Raw genomic sequence first — 26,017 nt, forward strand, 5'->3', positions numbered from 1 at the left:
CGATTACTAGTGAAAACTTGTGATTTTGTAGCAAACAATTCTGAGGTTATTATATTCCATAAAACCACAAATGTATATCGCAGAGCCCTGTATATTAAATGTCTATTAAAGAGGTTGTTCACCAAAACGTTTTTTTTTCCTGTCAGATCTACAGGTACCAGAGAGTGCCAGAGATTTGTAATTTACTATACTTATAGTATACTATAGTACTTATCAGCTGCTGTATGTCCCGCAGGAAGTTGTGTATTCTTTCCAGTCTGACACAGTGCTCTCTGCTGCCACCTCTGTCCATGTCAGGAACTGTCCAGAGGAGGAGAGGATTTCTATGGGGATTTGCTACTGCTCTGGACAGTTCCTGACATGGACAGTAAGTGCAGGGGGCAGCGGGAGAGGCTCCCTGCATCATCTTTAGATCGCCGCTGGAGCCCTTACGAGATAGCTAAGGTTTGCTGCTGCCGCTCCTGTTGCGCAGAGCGACAGCCATCGTTATCGTTCAAATAATTTTGAACATGTTGAAAGACAAAGATCAGCATGTTGGTTGATGGCTGCCTTATAAGAGCAGTTACCACACCATTCGCTTATCGGCCATAACACCTGATAATCGGCCAGATATGCCCAATAATCGCTTGGTGTAATAGGGCCTTTAGATAGATCCACAACCTCCTACTCTGGGTTCTTATCCTGATTGTCCTGTATGAAAACATAGTTTATAAGAACAGAGGAAATCTGTGGAAGTTTGGCAGTATTTGGTGTAGGCATCCTTTGTCTTTGTAGAAAACTTTTCAAATCAACTGGTTTAAGGAAGTTAAATAGATTTGTAATTCACTTTTATTAAAAATCTCAACTCTTCCAGTACTTATCAGCTGCTGTATGTCCTGCAACTGTGTATTCCTTTCAAACTGACACAGTGCTCTCTGCTGCCACTTCTGTCCATGTCAGGAACTGTCCAGAGCAGTAGCAAATCCTCATAGAAAACCTCTTCTAAAGGCAGAATGTTCTCTGCACAAACTTCAATACAATGAATAAAAAAGAAAAGATCTGTAGGCCAATATATATACAATATATATTTATTTGCCAATTGTTTTCATGTATTCATATATTACAGATAAACTGATTAAATAGTTGATATGTGCCTTTGACTTGAGCTTCTGCATGTGAAGTATGCGAGGGTCTGGCCTGATAGAATCATGAGGAACAGTCCACAACCTGGAATAAAGTTATTTATTATCAGTCCAATTGTAATCCACCCATACACACCACACTATGGATAGATAGCTACGGGTCAGTGCGTACGAGGTAGGCATTTTTCATATTTCTTTTTACAATGACCTGTTTCTGCATCACTATAAATAAAAATGGACATTGTAAAGAGAGTTGACCTTAGGACTTTTTTTTCCGTTTTACATGTTGCTTTAAAGGGGTATGAAAAACAATTCTTTCAAATCAACAAATAGATTTGTAATTTACTTTTACTTACAAATCTCAAGTCTTTCAGTACTTATCAGCTGCTGTACGTCCTGTCCAGTCTGACACAGTGCTCTCTGCTGACATCTCTGTCCATGTCAGGAACTGTCCAGAGCAGGAGAGGTTTTCTGTGGGGATTTGCTACTACTCTGGACAGTTCCTGACATGGACAGAGGTGGCAGCAGAGAGAGTACTGTGTCAGACTGGAGAGAATAAACCGCTTCCTGCAGGACATACAGCAGCTGATAAGTACTGGAAGACTTGAGATTTTTAAATAGAAGTAAATTACAAGTCTGTATAACTTACTGACACCAGTTGATTTGAAAGAAGAAAAAAAAAATCAGACTACCCCTTGGAGTTTGGCCGTGCACTCATATACCCAGGACTTTTGTATTGTTTTAAAAAGCTCTTTAAATGCTGTTATAAGCAGCTCAGAAAATAAAACATAAAAATACAAGAAGTTATATCAGTATATAGTATATAGTATATAGACCTTCAGACTATATCTTCTTTACTACACAGAGAGAAATGTCTTTGCCACTATATGATGGGGACCTTTATAAATATGATGTTTGAACGTTTTTCAGTAAGCAGTTATATAATTCTCCGTGTTACCTATTTGCAGCCACCACTGCCACATAAGGGGAAATTCTTGTGTAACTGTGGGAAAGAAAGTAAAACATTGTTGACCAGTAGAGCAGTATACAAGGTATTCTAAGCCTAGAAAATTGGGTCTAATATAATGTCAGTACCTTAAAGTGTAAGGCTATGTTCCCACAGCGTGAGACACCGGCCGTTTCATGACCCGGCCGGTGTCAGGGAAGATCATGCCCCCCCTCCTCGACATGCGCTGCCCCCCCCCCCCCAGTAGTCCTCTTATAACCCTCCTACCACCATACAGAGATTACATATCACCTCAAAACTGCTCTGAACAAAACAGGAAGATATTACCAATGAAGCCATAACATAATACTGCCACACCATGACCCCTATCACTACAGACCCTATAACAGAGTGCAGTTACATCCAGTGACTTACAGGAGGCGTCTTCTCTGATCAGCGTCTTTTTTTTTTTTTTTCTTTCTCTCTCCATCCAGCGTGAGCCACCTTGAAGTCTTCTCCTGGCTGGTAATCTTCCCTCCAGAATCTGTCAGAGAAATATTTTAGGCTCCAACACATACAGTAGTTAGGTCCCCTCTACGTCTATATAGTAGTTACGCCCCTCTGTGCCCCCACAGATTAAAGGTGTCCCTGTGCTCCCACTTAATAATTAGGTATGTTCTGTGCCCCAGTATAGTAGTAAGGCATATAGGCACTCTGTGCAGTCCCAATGTAATTAAGACCGCTGTGTGCTGCCCCCAGTTATATAGACCCCTTGTGCGCTGCCGACAGTAGTAAATACCACTTGTGTGCTGCCCCCAGTAGTATATACCTCTTGTGTGCTGTCTTCAGTGGTATATAGACCCCCCTGTGTGCTCCCGCAGTTATATATAGACCTGTGTGATCACCCAGTTATACATAGCCCCCCTGTGTGCTCCCCCAGTATACTATATAGACTCCCTGTGTGCTGCTCCCAGTCGTATATACCCCGTGTGCTCCCCCCAGTTGTATATACCCACCGTGTGCTGCCCCCAGTTCTATATACCCCGTGTGCTGCCCCCAGTTTTATATACCCCCTGTGTGCTCCCCCACTTGTATATAGCCTCCCTGTTAGCTCCCCCACTTGTTTATAGCCCCCCTGTGTGCTCCCCCCCTATATAGCCCCCCTGTGAGCTCCCCCACTTGTATATAGCCCCCTGTGAGCTCCCCCACTTGTATATAGCCCCCTGTGAGCTCCCCCACTTGTATATAGCCCCCCGTGTGCTCCCGTTTATATAGCCCCCTGTGCGCTCCCCCCATTTATATAGCCCCTGTGCACTCCCCCACTTATATAGAGCCCCCTGTGTGCTCCCCTGTTTATATAGCCCCCCTGTGCGCTCCCCCGTTTATATAGACCCCCACTGTGTGCTCCCCCCGTTTATGAAGCCTCCCTGTGCGCTCCCCCGTTTATATAGCCCCCTGTGCGCTCCCCCCGTTTATATAGCCCCCTGTGCGCTCCCCCCGTTTATATAGCCCCCCTGTGCGCTCCCTCCGTTTATATAGCCCCCCTGTGCGCTCCCCCCGTTTATATAGCCCCCCTGTGCGCTCTCCCCGTTTATATAGCCCCCTGTGCGCTCCCCCCGTTTATATAGCCCCCCTGTGCGCTCCCCCCATTTATATAGCCCCCCTGTGCGCTCCTCCCGTTTTATATAGGCCCCCACTGTGTGCTCTACCTCCTATATAGTATATAACACAAAAAAAAAAAAAAACATTTTTACTTACCTGGGACCGGCATCTCCTCTTCTCTTCTCTTCCCTCTTGTGGCCGCGGGAAGTGTTTCCCCTGCGGTCACATAAGGCCGCTGTCTGTTGTCATGGCACCAGTGACGCCTCGAGCGCCGGCACCAGAGACACAGAGCAGCCTCTTGTGACCGCATGGAAAACACTTCCTGCGGCCACAAGAGTGACTGACAGGGAGGGAGCCAATGGCTCCTGCCCTGTCAGTGCCGCTGCTGCCTTTAACTATGTGCGCTCGTTACGAGCGCACATAGTTAGCCGCAGCGGTCTTGGGCACCAGAGCGGGGCCCCCCTGGATGTTGGGGGCCCCACGCAATTGCGTGGGATGCGTGGTGCCCAAGACCGCTACTGGGCCTAGCTACACAGAGGGGGATGTATACAGTATGGAATGCATGTATTGGATCAGCTGTACTATGTAATGACAGCTTGCAAGTATTTTTGATGCAGAATTGCACTGTGTTAGAGCAGGGTAATGGCTCTGTTAACAATATGGTTAAATAGGTACTCCGGCTAAAATCTTTTTCCTTCAAATCAACTGGTTTCAGAAAGTTATATAGATTTGTAATTTACTTCTTTTTCAAAATCTTAAGTCTTCCCATACTTATTAGCTGCTATGTGTCCTGCAGGAAACTGTGTTTTCTTTCTGGTCTGAGACAGTGCTCTCTGCTGCCACCTCTGTCTATGTCAGGAACTGTCCAGAGCAGAAGAGGTTTTCTGGTTCAATGTTTTAATTAGGTTTTTTAAGAACAAATTACAAAAGAGAAAATCTTTAAGCACTGACTTTAGTGCCAACAGTATAGTTAACGTTTAGAAACAACAGGAATAACATTCGGTATATTATATAGATATATAATTGTGGTAACATACATTCAGCATGGTAGAATGACAATAGGTGTAGCACCTCCTGAGAAAATTAGTATAAAGTATACTGGTTTGTCAGTAAAGATAATATACAAGGTAAAGAGAGAAAAATAATATAATATAATGTACATTTCCTCAAAGCCCATATGTGAGCTGCTTATTGTGTGTGTGTACAGTATGATGATTCCATCCATAAACCCCATTTGCGTAGAAAAGGTTGTGTGGAGCCAGCGCCATATGCTAAAACCTTTTCAAAATGGAAAGAAGAGTTTACTGCTGTTATATACTCATTTTCCAGAGGGAGGGTACAAGTTTTCCAGTATCTGGCTAACACTATTTTTGCATGTATGAATAGTAGACAAGCTAATGGTCTGATTGTGGGAGGAATAGACTGGGTATCCAAGAAAAGAAGGATCATGTGGGGCCCCAGGGGCAGCTGCACCTGTAGTACTCTATTAATGATTATAATACTTGAGTTCCAATACGGTTTCACTATAGGGCACTGCCAAAGTAGATGGAAGAGCGTGCCGCGGTCAGCACAATTCCTCCAGCATTTGTCTGATGTTCCGGGGTAGATATGTGCTAGTTTTGTGGGTGTGTAGTACCATTGCAAGATGGTTTTTATAGCAGATTCTATATGGGGGCTACATGTGAAGGTTTTATGTATAACAGAGAAGTCTGCTTGCCAATCTTTGTCACTAAATTGCCGGCCCAGCTCCCGCTCCCAAGTACACAAGGGCGGCATTTTTGTAAAGGTCGTCAGGTTATTTAGTTGCTCATATATAGCACGCAGGCCTTTTTTGTTAGAAAATAAGAATAAAAATACTGTTTTCTCCGCCCTTATTCCTGAAGGTCTCAGCTTTTGCAAAAAATGTCTTACTTGTAAAAATTTGTAGAAGTCTTCTTTTGGTATATTAAATTCATCCTGCAGACTTTGATAAGGGCGGAGAAGATCAGCCTCATAGAATTGTGCTGTGGTGAGCAGCAGCAAAGCTCCATAGAAAATCTCTCCTGCTCTGGACAGTTCCTGACATGGACAGAGGTGGCAGCAGAGAGCACTGTGTCAGACTGGAAAGAATACACTACTTCCTGCAGGACATATAGCAGCTGATAAGTACTGGAAAACTTGAGATTTTTAAATATAAGTAAATTACTAATCTATATAACTTTCTGACACCAGTTGATTTGAAAAAAAAAGAAAAAAAAGAAATTTTGCCGGAGTATCCCTTTTAAGGCTGGCACAATGTCAAAAAAAGGAGTCTCCTTTAGCTCTATCTAGGATCTGTACCAGGGATGGTAAACCTGCAGTTATTCAGCAACCATTGTACAATTCCCATCATGCCTGGAGAGCAAAAACAGAGCTTGAGTTGTCCAGGCATGATGGGAACGGTTGTTCTGCAACAGCTGGAGGGTGAAGGTTCCCCATCCTAACCTATAGAACCAAAGAAGGGATCCAGTGGTCTCATAGAATAATATTAACGGCGATTCATTCACATTCACATGAAAAATCCTGCCAGTTATAAAGGTTCAGATAGTCAGCAGAGATGAGGGCAACTGGAGCATGCTGGGGTCAGATCGTTCAGCATTTGAATTCCGGTAGTAGAAGTTGGATGCAGCCCCTGGGAAACATGGATACAGCGAATTGCCTATGGCGGTATTCATGTATTCCAAGACTCTCTAGGGCTTCATTCACCAGTATTCACATGCCGAACGATCGGACCCCAGCATGCTCGGGTTGCCCTCATCTCCCTAATAATCAGCAATACTCTCCATACATCCAGGTATATATCACTTACCTACACAGCAGACGATTACATGAACAAATGTCACTGTGGCGGAATAATCCCATACCATGGAGCCAACAAGAGGGACAAAGAAAAGGCCACTCAGGAAGAAGGTTGTCCCAGCAGAAATGACATGGACTGGTGGAGAGAGTCGCCATATGTAAGGTTAGTAGCTTGTAGAGATACGGGGGACAGGTATCATTCCCTGAACCAGTACAGTGACAATAGGATGCCATTTTTTTGTACATTTCATAGTGCATATTCCCACTAAGTGCAAATGTGGAACCCAGGGAGGGGATGGATGGTGGGAAGGGGGGTGGATGGATAAATTCCATATTCCTACACATGCATTAATGTTATTTTGTTCTAAGAACTTGTGTCTCCTGTAGTGAAGCCTCCAGTGTTTCTGCTGTGACCAGATCCTGTGGTAGACTGTTCCACATAGTCACTGTTCTCATGGTAAAGAAGGCTTGTCGCCTCCGGAGATTGAACCTTTTTTTTCTCCGGGTGGAGGGAGTGTTTGTCTTTGAGTGGGTTTTACATGGAACTTCTTTTCCCAGTGTTCTTTTTACTTAAAGGATAAGTCCAGCAAAAATTTTAATTAAAGTCATACAAATCACCAATATACACTTATTACGGGAAATGCTTATAAAGTGCTTTTTTCCCTGCACTTACTACTGCATCAAGGCTTCACTTCCTGGATAACATGGTGATGTCACTTCCTGGGTAACATGGTGATGTCACTTCCTGGATAACATGGTGATGTCACTTCCTGGATAACATGGTGATGTCACTTCCTGGATAACATGGTGAAGTCACTTCCTGGATAAAATGGTGATGTAAATTCCTGGATAACATGGTGATGTCACTTCCTGGATATAATGGTGATGTCACTTCCTGGATAATATGGTGATGTCACGACCCGACTCCCAGAGCTGTGCGGGCTGTGGCTGCTGGAGAGGATGATGGCAGGGGGACACTGAGGGACACAGGATACTGGAGGGACACTGAGCATCCCTCTGCCATCATCCTCTCCAGCAGCCACAGCCCGCACAGCTCGGGGAGTCGGGTCGTGACATCACCATTTTATCCAGGAAGTGACATCACCATTTTATCCAGGAAGTGAAGCCTTGATGGAGTAGTAAGTGCCTTCACTTACACTTCACTTATTACAGGAAAGCACTTTATAAGCATTTCCCGTAAAAAGTGTAAATTGGTAATTTGTATAACTTTTGGGGGACAATACAATACAATACCTTAAAAAAAATTTCACTGAACTTCTCCTTTAAAGGGAACAAATCATGTTAAAAATGCCTATTAAGCTAGGGAAATGTGCTGATACATCAGCCAGCACACCTCCCATACATGTCCCCATATCCTCCGCCCTGCAAAGTAAAACTTACCGTTCCAAATTGGCGCGCTGTATGTTAATCACCCCCAAGTTATCTGGGCAGTGGGCCATTTGCAGGTAGTCACTGGGTGGTCCTGCGATGTAATCACGCCCCTCTGGGCCCACCTCTGGATAACGTTATGGCCTCACTGCTGTTTAAACAACACCTCTGCCAGACATGACCTCGCAGTACTGACCTAGCCTGTCTGACCTGTTTTTTCTATCTGACCCTTTGGCATGTTATGTGCCTGTTTGGTGTTGACTCGGCCTCTCTGACCTCTCCCCCTCACCTGTGCACTTATCCCAGCATGGGAAGTGTCAACCCCTGAGTATTTTGAGCTGCTACCGTTCCTGAGTTACAAGTTTCTCTAAAAGCCGATCTATATCCAAGATAGGAAACTACATTTCCCATCATGCATCTCCTTGTTTGCTCCATTTCTGTACTCACCCCCTTAGCTTTCTTTCCTGCCCACTGCTGTCATGACTATTGCACAGAAAACACAGGATTATTTGTTTCACCGATTTTGCATCACATCACCCCAGTATGTATTCCATACTAGCTGATGATGTAGCAGAGCCGACACCCGTATGGTGTAGCTATGTGCTGTATAACGGGCATCTGTTTACCAGGGTTGGGGGGTGACAGGATGACGGGTTTATGGAAGGTTTGAGAGCATGCTGGAATACCCACCTAGATATTGAGCACTACTGAGTGATGGTGTTATTGTGTGTTTAAAGGGTAACATCCAATCAAAATCTTCTATCCTTAATAAAAGATAATATAAATTTTTAAAGTTACCAACAAAATAAATGAGAATGAATTTACACTCAGCTCCCCACACAAATAATGAGGCCTCATACAGCCCCATAGAGGGAAATATACAAAAGGTATAAGGGTCAGAATAGAGCAACTTTTTAGCAAAATATTATTTTTATTAAGAAAAAGTAAAAAAAAAAATTATATATTTTTTTGCAGAAATCAATAGTACAGGTGATTTTAAGAAACTTTGTACTTTGTAATTGGGTTTATTAGCCGAAAAATGCATTTTTATCATGAAGCTCTCCCCCCTGTCTTCATGGGTTTCTTTGGAGAGGGGAGGGGTGGAGGGAGATGAGGCACCAAAACAGGACAACAAAGAGTTCATTTACAGCTACATCAACAGGCTATCTCTACTAAAGTCAGCACTGACCTCTCTGACCTCTGAATACCGGCTTTCATACAGCTCCCACTGTGTAATCCTTTGTTTTCTGCTCTCTCTCGGCGACTAATCTCCCTCCTCCCCCCTCCCCTCTCCATACAACAGACAGGGCCCGACTGATGTAAAACAGTTGAGATTTCCTGATAATGATCAGTGGATGAGAAAGAGGAGGGGGAGGGAGGGGGGGGGACCGGGGGAAAGTCTTTTTGAATGCAGATAATGGCATATTTGCCTAATAAACTCAATTACAAAGTTTCTTAAAATTGCTTGGACTATTGATTTCTGGAAAAAACAAACAAACAGCAACACAGTGACACTTTAATTAAGCAAAGTTATATAACAAACAGCATGTAACAAACGAAGGCCAAGAAAAATAGTAAAATTAATAATTTTTTTTCTTTTTTAATTTCACCTCACCAATATTTTTCCTCAGATTCGCTATACATTTGGTGGGAATATAAAAATTAACACTACAAATACAATTCTTTTCTCAAATATACAGGTCTGTAAAGGCTATGGCTAGGGATGGTCCGAACCTGCCGAGGTCTCGGCAATGATTCCTGCTGTCTTCCTCCTCCGTGGAGAGGGTGGATACAGCGGGAGGACATAGGCCATAGGCTGTATCCCAGTTTTCCAGAAGGTCCTCCCGCTGTATCCACCCGCTGCACGGAGCGGCCAGACAGCGGGAATCTGATGCCTAGCGTTCGTGTTCATACGAACCCGAACCTCGGCAGGTTCGGACCATCCTTAGTTATAGCTTCTGGGAGGCAAAAATGAAAATTGGGAAGTAAATACATTTTGAACCATTACTGATAAGGTTACATAGTGATTCTATTTCAAAATTCCCAGTCTTCCAGTACTAATCAGCTGCTGTAAGTCCTGCAGGAAGTGGTGTATTCTTGACATTCTGACATAGTGCTCTCTGCTGCCCCCTCTGTTCATGTCAGGAACTGTCCAGAGCAGGAGAGGGTTTTCTATGTTGATTTGTTACTATGGACAGTTCCTGATATGGACAGAGGTGGCGGCAGAGAGCACTGTGTCAGACTGGAAAGAATACACCACTTCCTGCAGGACATATAGCATATCATAAGTACTGGAAGACTGGTTGATTTAAAAGAAAAAATACATCTGTGTACCCCTATAATCAATTGCCCAATCAAAATAGACATAGCATACTATGATCCAATGGGTAAAAAGCTTGTACACCATTAAAACATGGATTAGTTTATCTTCAGCTAATTCTTTTCAATTTTACTAATGTGAAATGCAGTCAAGGCTCTTACCTCATGAACCCTGCACACACGCTGCATGCCATGTAGAACAGAGTATAAAAGGTGAGAACACAGAGGAATACATGGAAATGGATGTTCTAGGAGAGAAGACGATACGTATTCAAATATAATACAGAAAAAAAAGTGTCATCATAAGGTTACAGCCAACTCAGGGTCATCTGAAGTAAAATAAGAGAGTTTGTAGCAAAAAGTCTAAAACAAACCATTATAAACTTGAAGTCTGTCAGCTATACTGGTTTTCTTTAAGTGGTATCTGTCGATCCAACAAACTCTGCATAAACAACCGAAAGGAAATATTATAATATATCTTATAAGAGAAAAACCTCCTTCTTCACTTAGGCTCCTAACTTGCTCCTCAACTAAACGAGTCACTGTGAAAAACACTGGCCATAGAAGTCTATGGAAAAGGAAGGAGGCTTTAAGTGGCTAAAGAGAGTGCCAAAAGAAGACAGAAAAACACAAGGAAACTGTAGGGAGGCTTCAGTAGCCTTTAGTGAGTATTAGATCGCCCCTAAGTGCTGGATTCCCAGCTTCCACTGCTTAGTACTGCTCTATAATGTCATCCATGCTGCTGCTTCTAATAATGTGTTACTGTATATAGATATAGGAGAGCTCTGTGTGTATAGGAGACATCATAGCAGCTACTTTTCACTTGCTAGCTCAGGGACAACTAAAGCCTTGTGTATCAGAAATCTGGTGAAAAATACAGTTAAAGTACAATTAAAGGGGTAGTTATGCAAAAATAATAATAAATATATATATATATATATATATGTTTTTGTTTTTTCAAATCAACTGGTGCCAGAAAGTGCCAGAGTTTTGTAATTTATTTGTATTAAAAAATCTCAAGTCTTCCCGTACTTATTAGCTGCTGGATGTCCTGCAGTATTCATATTCTTTCTAGTCTGGAGAGCAGGCAAGGTTTACTACGAGGATTTGCTACTGCTGCGGACAATTCCTGACATGGACAGAGGTGGCAGCAGAGAGCACTGTGTCAGGCTGGATAGATTACATCACTTCCTGCAGGACATACAGCAGCTGATAAGTACTGGTAGACTTGAGATTTTTTTATATAATAATGTAATAAATTACACATCTCTGGCACCAGTTGACCTGAAAGTTTTTTTGTTTTTTTTTGCTGAACTACCCCTTCAATTCATGGTTAAATGGGTTATATATGATCATTTGTCCTGTGCCTTCCTGTTTATCCCAGATTAGACCCCAGGCAACATTGGATCTAGTTATATATTCAGACAGTGTGGATATATAGAAATAACATGATATTATCGCCTGCTTTGCAGCATTGTATATATAAAAGCATTAGTATTACTGCAATGTATTTACCCTGTACCTCCAGTTATGCAGTCAGCTTGGAAAAATGCGGCTCGATCCAAGTAATCGGGTTGGATAAGCAACTGTACAACACCCAACGAGTTCCGTGCAAGTCTCCTATGAAGGAGGACCGGCTCATGGAACAGAAATAATGCAGTAAAGCAGGGGCGTAACTAGAAATGGCTGGGCCCCATAGCAAACCTTAGATTCAGCTGCTTCATCTATAAATTATTCTTTAGGCTATGTTCACACAATGTACTTTTTATTAACAGAATGGCTGTCCTTTTCATAATGAAATGATTGGAATGCAAACAACAGACGTTCACACAATGTATTCACACAACGGCCGTCAAAATAATGATCGTGTCAATTATTTCCGTCCGTTGTTGGTAGACTTCAGTGAAATTTTTATTTAAAATAATGACCGTTGTTTATACTTTGTGTGAACACAGCCTTAGAGGGGTTATCCAGCGAAAATCTTTTTATTTCAAATCAACTGATATCAGAAAGTTATATAGATTTACTTGTGTTAAAAATTCTCAAGTCTTCCCACACTTATTAGCTGCTGTATGTCCTGCAGGAAATGTTTTATTTTCAGTCTGACACACTGCTCTCTGCTGACATCTCTGGCCAAGACAGGAACTCTGTCTCGGTTTTCTATGAATCCCCATAGAAAACCTCTCCTGCTCTGGACAGTTCCTGTCTCAGCCAGAGGTGGCAGCAGAGAGCACTGTGTCAGACTGAAAATAAAAAAAGCTGCAGGACATACAGCAGCTAATAAGTGTGGGAAGACTTGAGAATTTTTAATAGAAGTAAATTACAAATCTATATAACTTTTTGATATAAGTTGATTTGAAAGAAAAAGATTTTCACTGGACAACCCCTTTAAACCTGATACTATAACTGTAATACACAATGTCGGACTGGGGTATCTGAGCCCACCAGTGGAAATTATTCTGGGGGCCCACCAATGAAGAACCAGTGTGAAACAACGTGTCAATCAGTGTTACTGCAGGTTCTAAAGCTGGGGGCCCACCGGAGGATGGGGCAGTCCAACACTAATAATACATGACTTGATCAATAGATGTGGAATTGGTCAGAAATCTGTTGCATAACTCATAATATACACTCATAATATACAGCTATGACGCAGAAGAAGAGAGAAAGGTTCATTGAGGTCAAGCGAAGACTTAGGCAAAATAATATAAAATTTGCAGTCTTGTACCCGGCGAGGCTCAGAGTGATTTACCAGCAGCAAACCCACTTTTTTGATGATGTACCAGAGGTAGTTACGTGGTTGGAGTCACATGGTTTTTAGAAATATAGATATGTTTATTTATTTTCTTCCCCCTGAGAAAGATCTGCAGCCGCGTGTTGATATGGGCTGGCACAGATAAGCACAAGTTTAGGGTGTCTAGGCGGGCTCGCTTAGAGACCATGTGGGGGGGGGGAGGGGGGATAAGGGGGGGGGGATCAGGAGGGGGGGAGGGCTCAGCTGGCAGGGTGTTTTTTTTTTTTTTTTTTTTTTTTTTTTCCTTTTCCCTATTTTAGTAAATGATAAAGGTGGTGTTTTGGAATGCTAGAGGGATTAACGAAAAGCTTAAGAGATATGCGATATTAAGGGAGCTGCTGAGGCATCTTCCGGCTATAATATGTATTACTGAGACCCATCTGGTTCAGGATAGGATCCAAGTATTGGATCGCCGGTGGGTGTCTCACCAGTACCACGCAGTGTATTCGTCATATGCGAGGGGAGTGAGTGTGTTGGTTCACAGATCAATTAATCTGAAGCCCATTCAGGTAGAAATAGACTCGGAGGGTAGATACGTATTTATGGCGTGTCACCTAGAGTGTATTCCAATGTTATTTGCATTTGTATATATACCCCCGCCTTTTTCAGTGGAAGTGTGTGTAAAATTCTTTACGTTTTCTTTAAATTATATGGAGTGGCCACTATATATGATGGGGGACCTTAATGCTGTCCCGAATGAGGAATTAGACCGGAAAAGGGTGGATGGGAGAGGAGCCCCTCGGGGATTGGGGTCGCCTCTCCAGAAATTAATGGAGGAGTTCAAGTGGGTGGACGCTTGGCGTTATCTGTACCCAGAGCATAGGGCATTTACCTGTTATAATGCATCTCACGGAGTGTTCTCCAGATTAGATTTGGTCCTAGTAAACGACAGAGCCCTGATGCTAATTAAGAATATCAGTTTTGAACCAAGAAGTGTGTCGGATCATGTTCCAGTGAGAGTGGATATTGATACGGGAAATGGGAGTAGTTGTCGTGGTCATTTATTTAGATGTAACCCACATTGGTTAAATTTGATAGATATGCAACTGGTTATAAATGAGATGAATAATTTCTATGAAATCAATAGGGGCTCTGCGGAACAACATATAATCTGGGACACATCGAAGGCATATTTAAGGGGGCTACTGATAGGGCAAGTTAGTGGAGCAAGGAAAAGATTTAAGGAAAAAGAGGAAAATTTAAGACAGGGAGTAGTTAGATCTGAAAAATTATATATAGAAAAGGGGACTGAGGAGGCTAAAGTTAAATGGGTGGAAGCCACGGAGGAATTGGGTCAATATATGCAGGAGAAGGCTCTTAATCAGAGTAGATTCAGGGGCTCGCTTAACTATTCGCAGGGAGGTAAACCTGGTAAATTATTGGCCTCACTGGTAAGAGGAAAAGACTCTAAGAGAATTGTGACAGAGATTAAAAACCAGGAGGGAGTAGTAGTTAGGGAACCTGAGGGAATACTGGCAACATTTACCGGATTTTTTAAGGATCTGTATAGATCTAGGTGGCAAGATGGGGCTGATCTAGATGGTTACTTTTCCTCTCTTGAATTACCAAGACTGTTGGAGGAACAGAGACAATGGCTAGATCGGCCCATCGAAACGGAAGAATTATCACAAACACTTAGAGGTATGGCACCAGGAAAAACCCCGGGGCCAGATGGGTTACCATCAGAAGTTATTAAAGCAACTGAAAAATCTTTGTTGTTCCAATTTCAGGAGGTTTTGTGTAATTCTTATGTTAGAGGCTATCTTCCGGAATCCCTATATGATGCGGATATTGTCCTAATTCCCAAACCAGATAAGGATCCCCTGGATCCAGAATCATATAGACCCATTTCCTTGATAAATGCGGATATGAAGCTTTTGTCAAAACTTCTTGCTAATAGACTAGTGAAGGTTTTTACTTCTTTAGTTAGTAGGGAACAGTGTGGTTTTGTTCCAGGTAGATCCACTCATGATAACATCAGAAGGGTGTATGCAAATATACAGGAGGGATGTCCGGGGGGGGGGCCACTCTGTACTGTCCTTGGACGCAGCTAAGGCGTTTGACAGTGTAGAGTGGCCCTTCCTGTGGAGAACACTGAAGGAATTTGGTGTTGGTGAAGTGTTTGTAAGGTGGATGCAGATAATATACTGTAAACCGAGAGCTAGGGTTGTCCTTAATGGATGTTTGTCGGAGTATTTTGATTTGGGTAGAGGAACCAGGCAGGGTTGTCCCCTCTCCCCCCTGCTCTTTGCCCTGGTGATGGAACCTTTGACTAGATCTATTAATAAAAACGAGAAGATACGGGGCTTTGGAGTGGGAGGGAGTGGGGACAAAATAGCTTTATATGCAGATGATCTTTTACTTTTTCTGGGAAACGCAGCAGAAGGATTGGAGGGGGTGATGGAAGAGTTACGGTGGTTTGGGCAGCTCTCCGGTTTGGTTATTAATTGGGGGAAATCGGTCCTCCTTCCCCTTGACTCTAAAATTAGGGTGTACAACCAGGAAGAACTTAAAATCTTGGAACCAGATGGAACCTTTAAGTATTTGGGGGTCTGGATAGCCGCAGAGCTGGGAACATATAGACAACTAAACATATATCCGAGAATTAAAAAAATGAAACAACAGGTCAGTATATGGAATAGGCTCCCCTTGTCTAGGGCAGACAGAGTAGGCTTAATAAAGATGATCTGGTTACCGCAGCTGAATTATGTATTGGGAGGATCTCCAGTGTGGTTAAGCAAAAAGATCTTTAAGAAGATTGGTGGACTACTGAACGAGCTCATTTGGAACAGAAAAAGGGTGCGCCTAAAGTTAGAGATTTTGATGTTGCCAGAAGAGAAGGGGGGGCTGGGAGTACCTGATTTTTTTAGATATTTTGTGGCCTTTAATTTAGCATGGATAGTGAAATGGAGAGGGATAAAGTTTATGGATAAGTGGCTAGGGGAACAAAAGGGGTGGGTGACAGATATATTTGAACTGTTAGAGGCAAAATTAAGAGTAAATTACCATAGGGATTCATTATATAATTTGGTAATTAAAGTATGGGAAATGGTTAGAAACGGGGACAAAAAAGACGGAATGTACTCCTTCACTCCAATGTGGGGTAATAGTCAAATTCCAGAAATAGCTAAAATTCCTGAACCAGAATACTGGATAAAAAGGGGTTTAAAATATGTTCATCAGTTTTTTACGAGTGGGGTGTTTAAGTCATATAAAGATTTAAATAATAATTTAGAGATTTCACTTTGTCATCTAAGATATTTACAAGTAAAAGATGCTATTAAAAACACGAAACATGGAGTGTGTTGGAATGTTAGAATTTCAGAAGGAATTGCACAAATTTTGGGTATGTCGGGAAGTACTAAAGGTAAAATCACCAAATTATATAAGGTTTTGGGATTGATGTATAATAGTAAGGTTAAAATTAATTCACAGAAGAAATGGGAGATTATAATTGGGGAAAGAGATCAAGAGTTTTGGATAAAAGTGTATGAAAATGCAAAAAATTATATCACAGATAAAAAACATATGATGACACAATTTTTTTGTACACATAGATTGTATTACTCAGCAAAAGATATTAGTAAATGGAGGAAGGGAAAAGTGGTTAGTTGCTATAAGTGCGGCACAGATAATGTAACCTTAGAACATCACTGGTGGATGTGTGGAGGGGTGAAATCATTTTGGGAGGAAGTTTTTTTAATTTTGTCACGATTATTTGATTTGGTAACAGAAGATGAATATATTTCTGCAATTCTGGGGGTGTTTGATGAAAGACATACATTGAAAAGTACTAATAAGGTAATTTATAAATTGCTTCTGGCAGCTCGGATGATTATATTGCGAAACTGGATATCCCCAAATGCCCCTAGTGTGAGGGAATGGAGAGAACTAAGTACCGTAATCTTAAAGAATGAACTCTGGCATAATATTTACATAAAGAAAAGTAAGGATAAGAAGCTAAAAGATCACGTTGAACAATGGGAAAAGTATTGGAGTGATAATGTTTAGAGTAGTTAAAATTTTTTATATATTTTTATATATTTATGTTTTTTTTTTGTTTGTTTGTTTTTTTTTGTTTTGTTTTGTTTTCTTCTTCCCTGCCAGCTGAGAGGGGGTGGGAGGGGTTGGATAGAGAAGTTATGGTAGAATAAGAAGAGTTAAGATTACATCTGGGTTGATAGTTGGAGAACAACAAGAAAGTGAAGTATTATACTGGTGGAGGAAAAAGTGTTATAAGTTGTAAACCTGTGTGGTACTCTCAGGGCGCCTATGTTGTTGTTAAAATTATAAAGGATGATTGGTGGGTGATTGGGGTGGGGCTTTATCGCGTCCCTGCTGGATCGTGGAGGCGGAGTGGGTTGGATGGGCGTGGGGACCCATCATGTTTAATATACTTATAGAGAGGTTCAGGTCAAGATGTAGACCGGACTGAGATGGAAGTGGTTAATTTTTTTTTTTTTTTAAAGGTTAAGCCTCAAGAGTTGGAAGAATGTATGTGAATCCCACCTGTTCGGAGGTACCTTGTTGTCCATGATATATGGATGTTGGGGTTCATCGGAACAGGTTGGGGCTGGGGACTACTGGCCCTGGTGAAACGGTGTCGTGGTTTCCAGTATGAGTGTGGGTTAGCTTTGTCTGCCCAGGGCATCTGACAAGGGTGTGTTGGGTAGGGAAGGAGACTGGAAGCATGTTGTGATCAATAAGAGGCTAAGAGACTGATATATGAAAATGTGAAAGATCAAAGAATGAGCTTGAATATGTTGGGTTGGCTTTCCCCTTTTCTGGCCTGCTCTGTCCTCCTGGTGGGGTGGGGACGCGGTTGGAGCCGTCACCTAGTTATGTATGGTAACTTTGTAAATAGTTGCAGTGGGGGTGGAGGAGGTATAGCTTTAAGAGTTGGAAGGGTTATGTGGGCGCCCTGCGGGTTTTACCCATACAAGGGGACATACCACGATTGGTGATGTATGATTCTTTGGATCTGAAACTAAGATAAAGGTCATAACTTCTGGGCGGGAGGGAGGGGGGGTTAGAAATGTTTTTTTGTTTTTTTTGTTGTTTTTTTGTTTTTGTTTGTTTTTTAGATATTACAATGTAATGTAAGGTGATACTGTTTCTATATGAAAATAATAAATTATTAATAAAAAAAAAAAAAATAATACATGACTTGATCAATAGATGTGGAATTGGTCAGAAATCTGTTGCATAACTCATAATATACACACAGAGCTCTCTATCTATCTATCTATCTATCTATCTATCTATCTATCTCCTATCTATCTATCTATTATCTATCTATCTCCTATCTATCTATCTATCTATCTATCTATCTATCTATCTATCTATCTCCTATCTATCTCCTATCTATCTATCTATCTATCTATCTATCTATCTATCTATCTATCTATCTATCTCCTATCTATCTATCTATCTATCTATCTATCTCCTATCTATCTATCTATCTCCTATCTATCTCCTATCTATCTATCTATCTATCTATCTATCTATCTATCTATCTATCTATCTCCTATCTATCTATCTATCTATCTATCTATCTCCTATCTATCTATCTATCTATCTATCTCCTATCTATCTATCTATCTATCTATCTATCTATCTATCTATCTCCTATCTATCTATCTATCTATCTATCTCCTATCTATCTATCTATCTATCTATCTATCTATCTATCTATCTATCTATCTATCAATCACTATCTATCTATCTCCTATCTATCTATCTATCTATCTATCTATCTATCTCCTATCTATCTATCTATCTATCTATCTATCTCCTATCTATCTATCTATCTATCTATCTACCTATCTATCTATCTCCTATCTATCTATCTCCTATCTATCTATCTATCTATCTATCTATCTATCTATCTATCTCCTATCTATCTATCTCCTATCTATCTATCTATCTATCTATCTATCTATCTATCTATCTATCTATCTATCTATCCATCTATCTATTATCTATCTATCTCCTATCTATCTATCTATCTATCTATCTATCTATCTATTATCTATCTATCTATCTATTATCTATCTATCTATCTATCTATCTATCTATCTCCTATCTATCTATCTATCTATCACACAGCGATGATAAGAAACAATCATGGAAACAAATACATATTACTGTACCATGCTCCTGTCCTCTCGGCTAATCTCAGCATTTGTGACGTGGCTGAGAGGCATTCTGGGATATCCTAAAATCCTCTCAGGCTAATGAGAAGCGTCCACCATGCTGTATACTGTGATTTTCCTGCCACTGTCACTCAGGGTTTAGTATGATGGACATCTCGGCAGTGGGAGATTATAGACTGATTAGTCGCAGCCACAGATTACACAGAGAATTTCACCTTGTGTACATTATATCCAACAGGCAAAATACTCAATTTATCAACACTATCAAATAACATAACCCCACTAATCACAGTGACCCACTCAGGACATGCACCATCACTAACCTCTCTGTTACTTACCACTTACATACTGTACATTGCCCCCCCATCCCAATGCATTAGAAAACAAAATATAATATATGACATCCAACATGGCGACCTGGTCCAGTAGGACTGACAGAGCGATCCCAAGCTAACATGGAGTTATTCATTTATTTTTCAGATGGACCATCATCTCTTGGAGAACCATCACACTATTTACATACAACAAAGGTTAAAGGGGATGTCCGGAGAGCAGAAGACGGCTAAAGCTTTCTGATCCCTGGCACTCATTTCCAGCCCTTTCATGTCTCGGAAGTAAGCGAAGACCTCGAGGGGGTGGACCCTGATCCTGATCATTGCATGCAGATAAAACCACACCTGTACGCAATGTCCAATAGCCACATGATGTCTCACCTCACAATGGCTTACTTCAAAGATTTGCCGGAGATGAGCGTCATGGAGCAGAAGGCTTCAGTTGTCTTCTGCTCCCCAGAAAAACCCTTTAAAGGGGTTTTCCAGCGCTACAAAAACATGGCCACTTTCCCCCTACTGTTGTCTCCAGCTTGGGTTGGGTTTTGAAACTCAGTTCTATTAAAGTTAATGGAGCTTAATTGCAAACTGCACCTGAACTGGAGACAACAGTAGGGGGAAAAGTGGCCATGTTTTTGTAGTGCTGGATAACCCCTTTAAACTGACAGGACTTTAGTTCCCAGCAGTGGCGTAGCGACCGCGGTTGCCGCTGCGACCGGGCCGCTACCAAGGGGGGGCCAGTGCCACTGCACTGCTCGCCTCCCACTCCCTCTTGTGACCGCAAGCAATGTTTTGCTTGCGATCACAAGAGGCAGGCTGGGACGGGCCCCCGGCTGTCTTGCGGCTCCCCAGGGAGCTCTGTGTGCGCGGGGGAGAAGTACTTCCGCAGGGAGCATCGTGTTGAAAAAAAACAGGTCCTGCGAAGCTCCGCCCCCTCCGAGGGAAGCCCCGCCAGCGCGTGTGACTAGGGGACTACAGAAATCATTCAGGTGAGTATAGATTTTTTTTTAAAGGGGATGATGAGGGGTGTAGTGGTATGATGATGGAACAAGAGGATGATGAGAGGAGTTGTGGTATGATGATGGAACAAGAGGATGATGGGGGGGTGTAGTGATATGATGATGGAACAAGAGGATGATGAGGGGTGTAGTAGTATGATGATGGAACAAGAGGATGATGAGAGGAGTTGTGGTATGATGATGGAACAAGAGGATGATGGGGGGTGTAGTGGTATGATTAAGGAACAAGAGGATGATGGGGATGTAGTGGTATGATGATGATGGAACAAGAGGATGATGGGGGTGTAGTGGTATGATTAAGGAACAAGAGGATGATGGGGATGTAGTGGTATGATGATGAAGGAACAAGAGGGTGATGGGGGGTGTAGTGGTATGATGAAGGAACAAGAGGATGATGGGGGGTGTAGTGGTATGATGATGAAGGAAAAAGAGGATGATGAGGGGTGTAGTGGTATGATGATGGAACAAGAGCATGATGAGGGGTGTAGTGGTATGATGATGGAACAAAAGGATGATGAGGGGTGTAGAGGTATGATGAAGGAACAAGAGGATTATGAAGGAACAAGAGGATGATGAGGGGTGTAGTGGTATGATGAAGGAACAAGAGGATGATGGGGGTGTAGTGGTATGATGATGAAAGAACAAGAGGATGATGAGGGGTGTAGTGGTATGATGATGGAACAAGAGCATGATGAGGGGTGTAGTGGTATGATGATGGAACAAGAGGATGATGGGGGTGTAGTGGTATGATGATGGAACAAGAGGATGATGGGGGTGTAGTGGTATGATGATGAAGCAACAAGAGGATGATGAGGGGTGTAATGATATGATGAAGGAACAAGAGGAGGATGAGGGGTGTAGTGTTATGATGATGAAGGAACAAGAGGATGATGAGGGGTGTAGTGTTATGATGATGAAGGAACAAGAGGATGATGGGGGTGTAGTGGTATGATGATGGAACAAGAGGATGATGGGGGTGTAGTGGTATGATGATGAAGGAACAAGAGGATGATGAGGGGTGTAATGATATGATGAAGGAACAAGAGGAGGATGAGGGGTGTAGTGTTATGATGATGAAGGAACAAGAGGATGATGAGGGGTGTAGTGTTATGATGATGAAGGAACAAGAGGATGATGAAGGAACAAGAGGATGATGAGGGGTGTAGTGGTATGATGATGAAAGGGCAGGAGGATGAAGGGGTAGTAGTATTATGATGGAGGTGGTTGTAGTATGATGATGGAGGGGCAGGAGGATGAAAGGGGTAGTAGTATGATGATGGAGGGGCAGGAGGATGAAAGGGGTAGTAGTATGATGATGGAGGGGCAGGAGGAGGGGACAACATGGGGGGCATCTGTAAGGGGGATAAAATGGGGGGCCATCTATATGGGGGATAACATGGGGGCCATCTATATGGGGGATAACATGGGGGGCATCTATAATAGGGACAACACAGGGGGCCATCTGGGGCCATCTATAAGGTGGACTACACGGGGGGTGTATACAATAGGGGGATATGTACTATAAGGGTGATACTAAATGAGGGTGTAAAGGGGTCAATACAGATGTGCAGTTTGTAGAGAGATGAGGATGGTGCCAGAGTGAGAAGCCTAATATGTCTGTCTGGCAGATTCTGTGGATTCGTGGTTCAGAGAAGTTCTCATAATGGCCCAGGGATGATGAAGAAGATGAAAAGGGAAGAACTCCGATCAAAGAAGACATCCCCTGTGAGTCACTTGATATAACTGCACTGTAATGTATATGGTGTATAGAGCCTGTGTACAGTGCGTCCACCTCTATATGACTGTATGAAGTGATATTGGTCTATGTACAGAGGATTTTATTCAGTAGCAGCGGTGGTGTTAGTCAGTATGTGGTAGTGTTAATCAGTAGCAGCGGTGGTGTTAGTCAGTATGTGGTGGTATTAGTCAATAGCAGTGGTGGTGTTAGTCAGTATGTGGTGTTATTAGTCAGTATGTGGTAAGGGGGGGCCCAAGTTGACCTCTTGCACCAGGGCCCAAGAGACATTAGCTACGCCCCTGGCAGGAAACATCGGCACACTACTCTTATTATATTGAATCAGTGTATTTGGAAAGAAAAGGAACAATTCCAAAATTGACCACTAGAGGTCAGTGTTGCTCTCCATACGAGTGTCCTTACAGCCGTGGAATTGAATTCACAATATTGTGATTAGTATTTGTACTGCAATCAATCTCTGCTGTAACAATTAGCCTCACATTGTGTAGAAGTTGAAGACAAAGCAGAGACCAATATGCTAGAACAGTACACGGGTATACAATACCACTTAATTAACAATAGTGTGATTGTTGGTATGCCTATAAGTGTACTCTCCACTTCTAACAAAACCCAAAGGAATTGGACACTAGATACGATGTGTGCTTATAAACCACACCAGTATATTGCCCGTAGGGGCTAAGTGGCCAAGTAGGGCTGAAGTCGAGGTCTCTAGGCATCCAAACTAAGTAATAAAAGTAAGCAAAAGTACATACGGCAGACACAAAATTGAACACATACAATGTGCCACACAAGGATTAATCAGTACATGATTTCAATACACACGTTCATACAATGATTAGGAATTGATAGAAGTTGGTGTGCCGGTAACCCTGATCTGGTTGCTAAACTGCAGGGCTTGAGCCCATACTACTAGGTTTCAGATATACTAGCTCGCTATCTAATCGGTCTTACTCTTCCCGTATTACGCTGGACGGGATAGTTGCCCGCCAGCCCCGGGAACAGAGACAGAATATAACGGCAACCAGGATGGATTAGTATCTACATGCACCAACACACACTCTGCTGCAGTCACGAGTGTAAACCACTCATCAGTGAAAATTAAAAGACAAGGACAGGCCCCCTCGACATGTTTCGGCACGACTTGCCTTTGTCAAGAGGTACGGGCACTCTGTCCGTCGTGCCGAAACATGTCTTTCAATTACACGGCTGTAAGGACACTCGTATGGAGAGCAACACTGCCCTCTAGTGGTCAATTTTGGAATTGTTCCTTTTTTTTTCAAATACACTGATCCAATATAATAAGAGTAGTGTGCCGATGTTTCCCTGTTACCATGGTCTAATGAACCCAGACACCCACAGTCCACTCATCAGTGTATTTTTAAATTTATACTTTGCACTATGATATATACCCACTATCAATAAAGGTATTTTTATGATACACAATTTCTTTAGATTCTGGGTAAATTTAGAGTCTTATTAGTCCAGTTTTCAACTGGTTCTATGTGTAAAAGATAAAAAAAAAAAACACAAAATGTGTAGAGCAATTTCCCCTGAGTACGGAAATACCCCACATGTGGACATAAAGCGCCATGCGGGTGCAGGGTAAGCCTCCAAAGGGAAGGAGCGCCATTTGGTTTTTGGAGGCTGGATTTGGCTGGAATGGATTTCGAGGGCCTTGTTGCATTTAAAAGGCCCCTGTGTTGCCAAGACAGTTGAAACCCCCCACAAGTGACCCCATTATGGAAACTACACCCCTCAGGGAATGTAACAAGGGGTGTAGTGAGCATATGGACCCCACTGGTGACGGGCACAAATGTGGAACAATGTGGCTGAAAATGAAATATTACATTTTCTACACTATAATGTTGGTTTAGCCCTAAATTTTTCATTTTCACAAGGGGTTAAAAGAGAAAAAAACACACAAAATGTGTAGAGCAATTCCCCCTGAGTCCGTAAATACCCCACATGTGGACATAAAGCGCCATGTGGGCGCAGGGCAAGCCTCCGAAGGGAAAGAGTGCCATTTGGATTTTGGAGGCTGGATTTGGCCAGAATGGATGATGAATGCCATGTCGCATTTACAGAGACCTCGTGCCGCCAAGACAGTGAAAACCCCCCACAAGTGACCCCATTCTGGAAACTACACCCCTCAAGGAACCTAAGAAGGGGTGCAGTGAGGATATGGACCCCTTGATGACGGGCACATTTGTACCGTGAAAGTGAAAAAATGAAAGTTTTCCCTTTCACGTCAAATTGTTCCACATTTGTGCCCGTCACCAGTGGGGTCCATATGCTCACTGCACCCCCTGTTAGGTTCCTTGCGGGGTGTAGTTTCCAGAATGGGGTCACTTGTGGGGGGTTTCCAGTGTTTTGGCAGCACGAGGGCTCTGTAAATGCGACATGGCCCTTAAAATCCATTCCAGTGAAATCCAGCTTCCAAAAGCCAATTGGCGCTCCTTCCCTTTGGAGGCTCGTCCTGCGCCCGCTTGGCACTTTATGTCCACATGTGGGGTATTTCTGTACTCAGGAGAAACTGCGCTACACGTTTGGTGTTTTTTTTTCTTTTATCCCCTTGTAAAAATGAAAAATGAAGGCTAGAACAACGTTTTAGTGTAAAAAATTAAATGTTTTCTTTTTTACACCACATTGTTCTGAAAATCTGTGAAGCACCTGTGGGGTCCAGATGCTCACCGCACCCCTTGTTACATTCCTTGAGGGGTGCAGTTTTCTAAATGGTGTACCTTTTAGGGGTGTTTTTTAGGTTCTGGCACCCCAGAGCCTCTAAAAACCTGAAGTGGTACAGTCAGAAATGACCAAATATAACGGAGGCGTTGAAATTCACTAGGCGCTCCTTTATATCTGAGGCTTGTGGTTGAGTCAAATAGCGCATTAGGGCCACATATGGGGTATTTCTATAAACTGCAGAAACGGGGCAATCAATATTGGGGTGCATTTCTCTGGTAATAGGTTTACAATTATGAAAGATATTGGATTACAAGAAAATCTCTGCACAGAAAATTAAAATTTTCAAATTTCTTACATACTTAGCTTTTATTTCTGTGACTCCACTAAAGGGTTAAAAAACTTTCTGGATGTGCTTTTGCAGAGTTTGGGGAATGCAGTTTTGAAATGGGGTGCTTTGTGGGGCTTTCTAACATACAGTCCCCTCAAATACACTTCAAACCTGAACAGGTCCCTAAAAATATCTGATTTTGAAATTTTACTGAAAATTTGGAAAATTGCTGCTAATGTTTTAAGCTTCCTATTGTCTAAAAAAATGAAATATAGTTTAATAAATGCCGCCAACATAAAGTAGACATGTTGCTAATGCTATTTAATATATAATTTATGTGGCATATGTGCTGGGGCACTCCGCTGAGGGTAGTAGTAGGTGGTAGTACTGGGTAGGAACCCGGGTAGCCACTTGCCTGATGTTAGGTCACGGTATAGGCACGAGGGATAGCAGCTAATTAGCGGGGACCTGACCATGTGGAGGCCGAGCAATTCTTTGTTGCCCCTAGTCAAGGCACCAATAATTAAACCAATGCCAGTGTTCAGAAACAACGGTAGTTGTGTATTTATTGAAACGGTGATACCTGGTAGCAACAGTCTCTCCGGATGCAACCGGGGATAAGGCAGACTTGGATAAGGCAGAGTAATGGTCGATGCTGCAATAGGCTGTGATGGTAGCGTTACTTGGAATAAGGAAACTGAATGATGAGAGTAGTGGTACTGGAGTTATGATACTGGGCGGAATGGAGTTGAGATGA

General features: G+C 42.3%; 1 protein-coding gene across 1 annotated transcript in view; it reads right to left on the reverse strand.

Annotated features, from left to right (window-relative positions):
• Positions 1–1,104: 1,104 nt before the first annotated feature.
• Positions 1,105–26,017, reverse strand: part of LOC138793886 (putative transmembrane protein 244) — a 62,726-nt gene continuing 37,813 nt past the window's right edge. Inside the window, exons 2-6 of the mRNA XM_069972613.1 lie at positions 10,357–10,442; positions 8,566–8,639; positions 6,497–6,622; positions 2,080–2,124; positions 1,105–1,206 (exon numbers count right to left, since the gene is read on the reverse strand). Of these exons, the coding sequence (XP_069828714.1) occupies positions 1,115–1,206; positions 2,080–2,124; positions 6,497–6,622; positions 8,566–8,639; positions 10,357–10,388 (369 nt within the window). The 5' untranslated portion in view covers positions 10,389–10,442 and the 3' untranslated portion in view covers positions 1,105–1,114. The remainder of the gene's footprint in view (positions 1,207–2,079; positions 2,125–6,496; positions 6,623–8,565; positions 8,640–10,356; positions 10,443–26,017) is intronic.

The sequence above is a fragment of the Dendropsophus ebraccatus genome, chromosome 5, assembly GCF_027789765.1.
Source record: "Dendropsophus ebraccatus isolate aDenEbr1 chromosome 5, aDenEbr1.pat, whole genome shotgun sequence".
In the NCBI taxonomy this organism is placed as follows: Eukaryota; Metazoa; Chordata; class Amphibia; order Anura; family Hylidae; genus Dendropsophus; species Dendropsophus ebraccatus.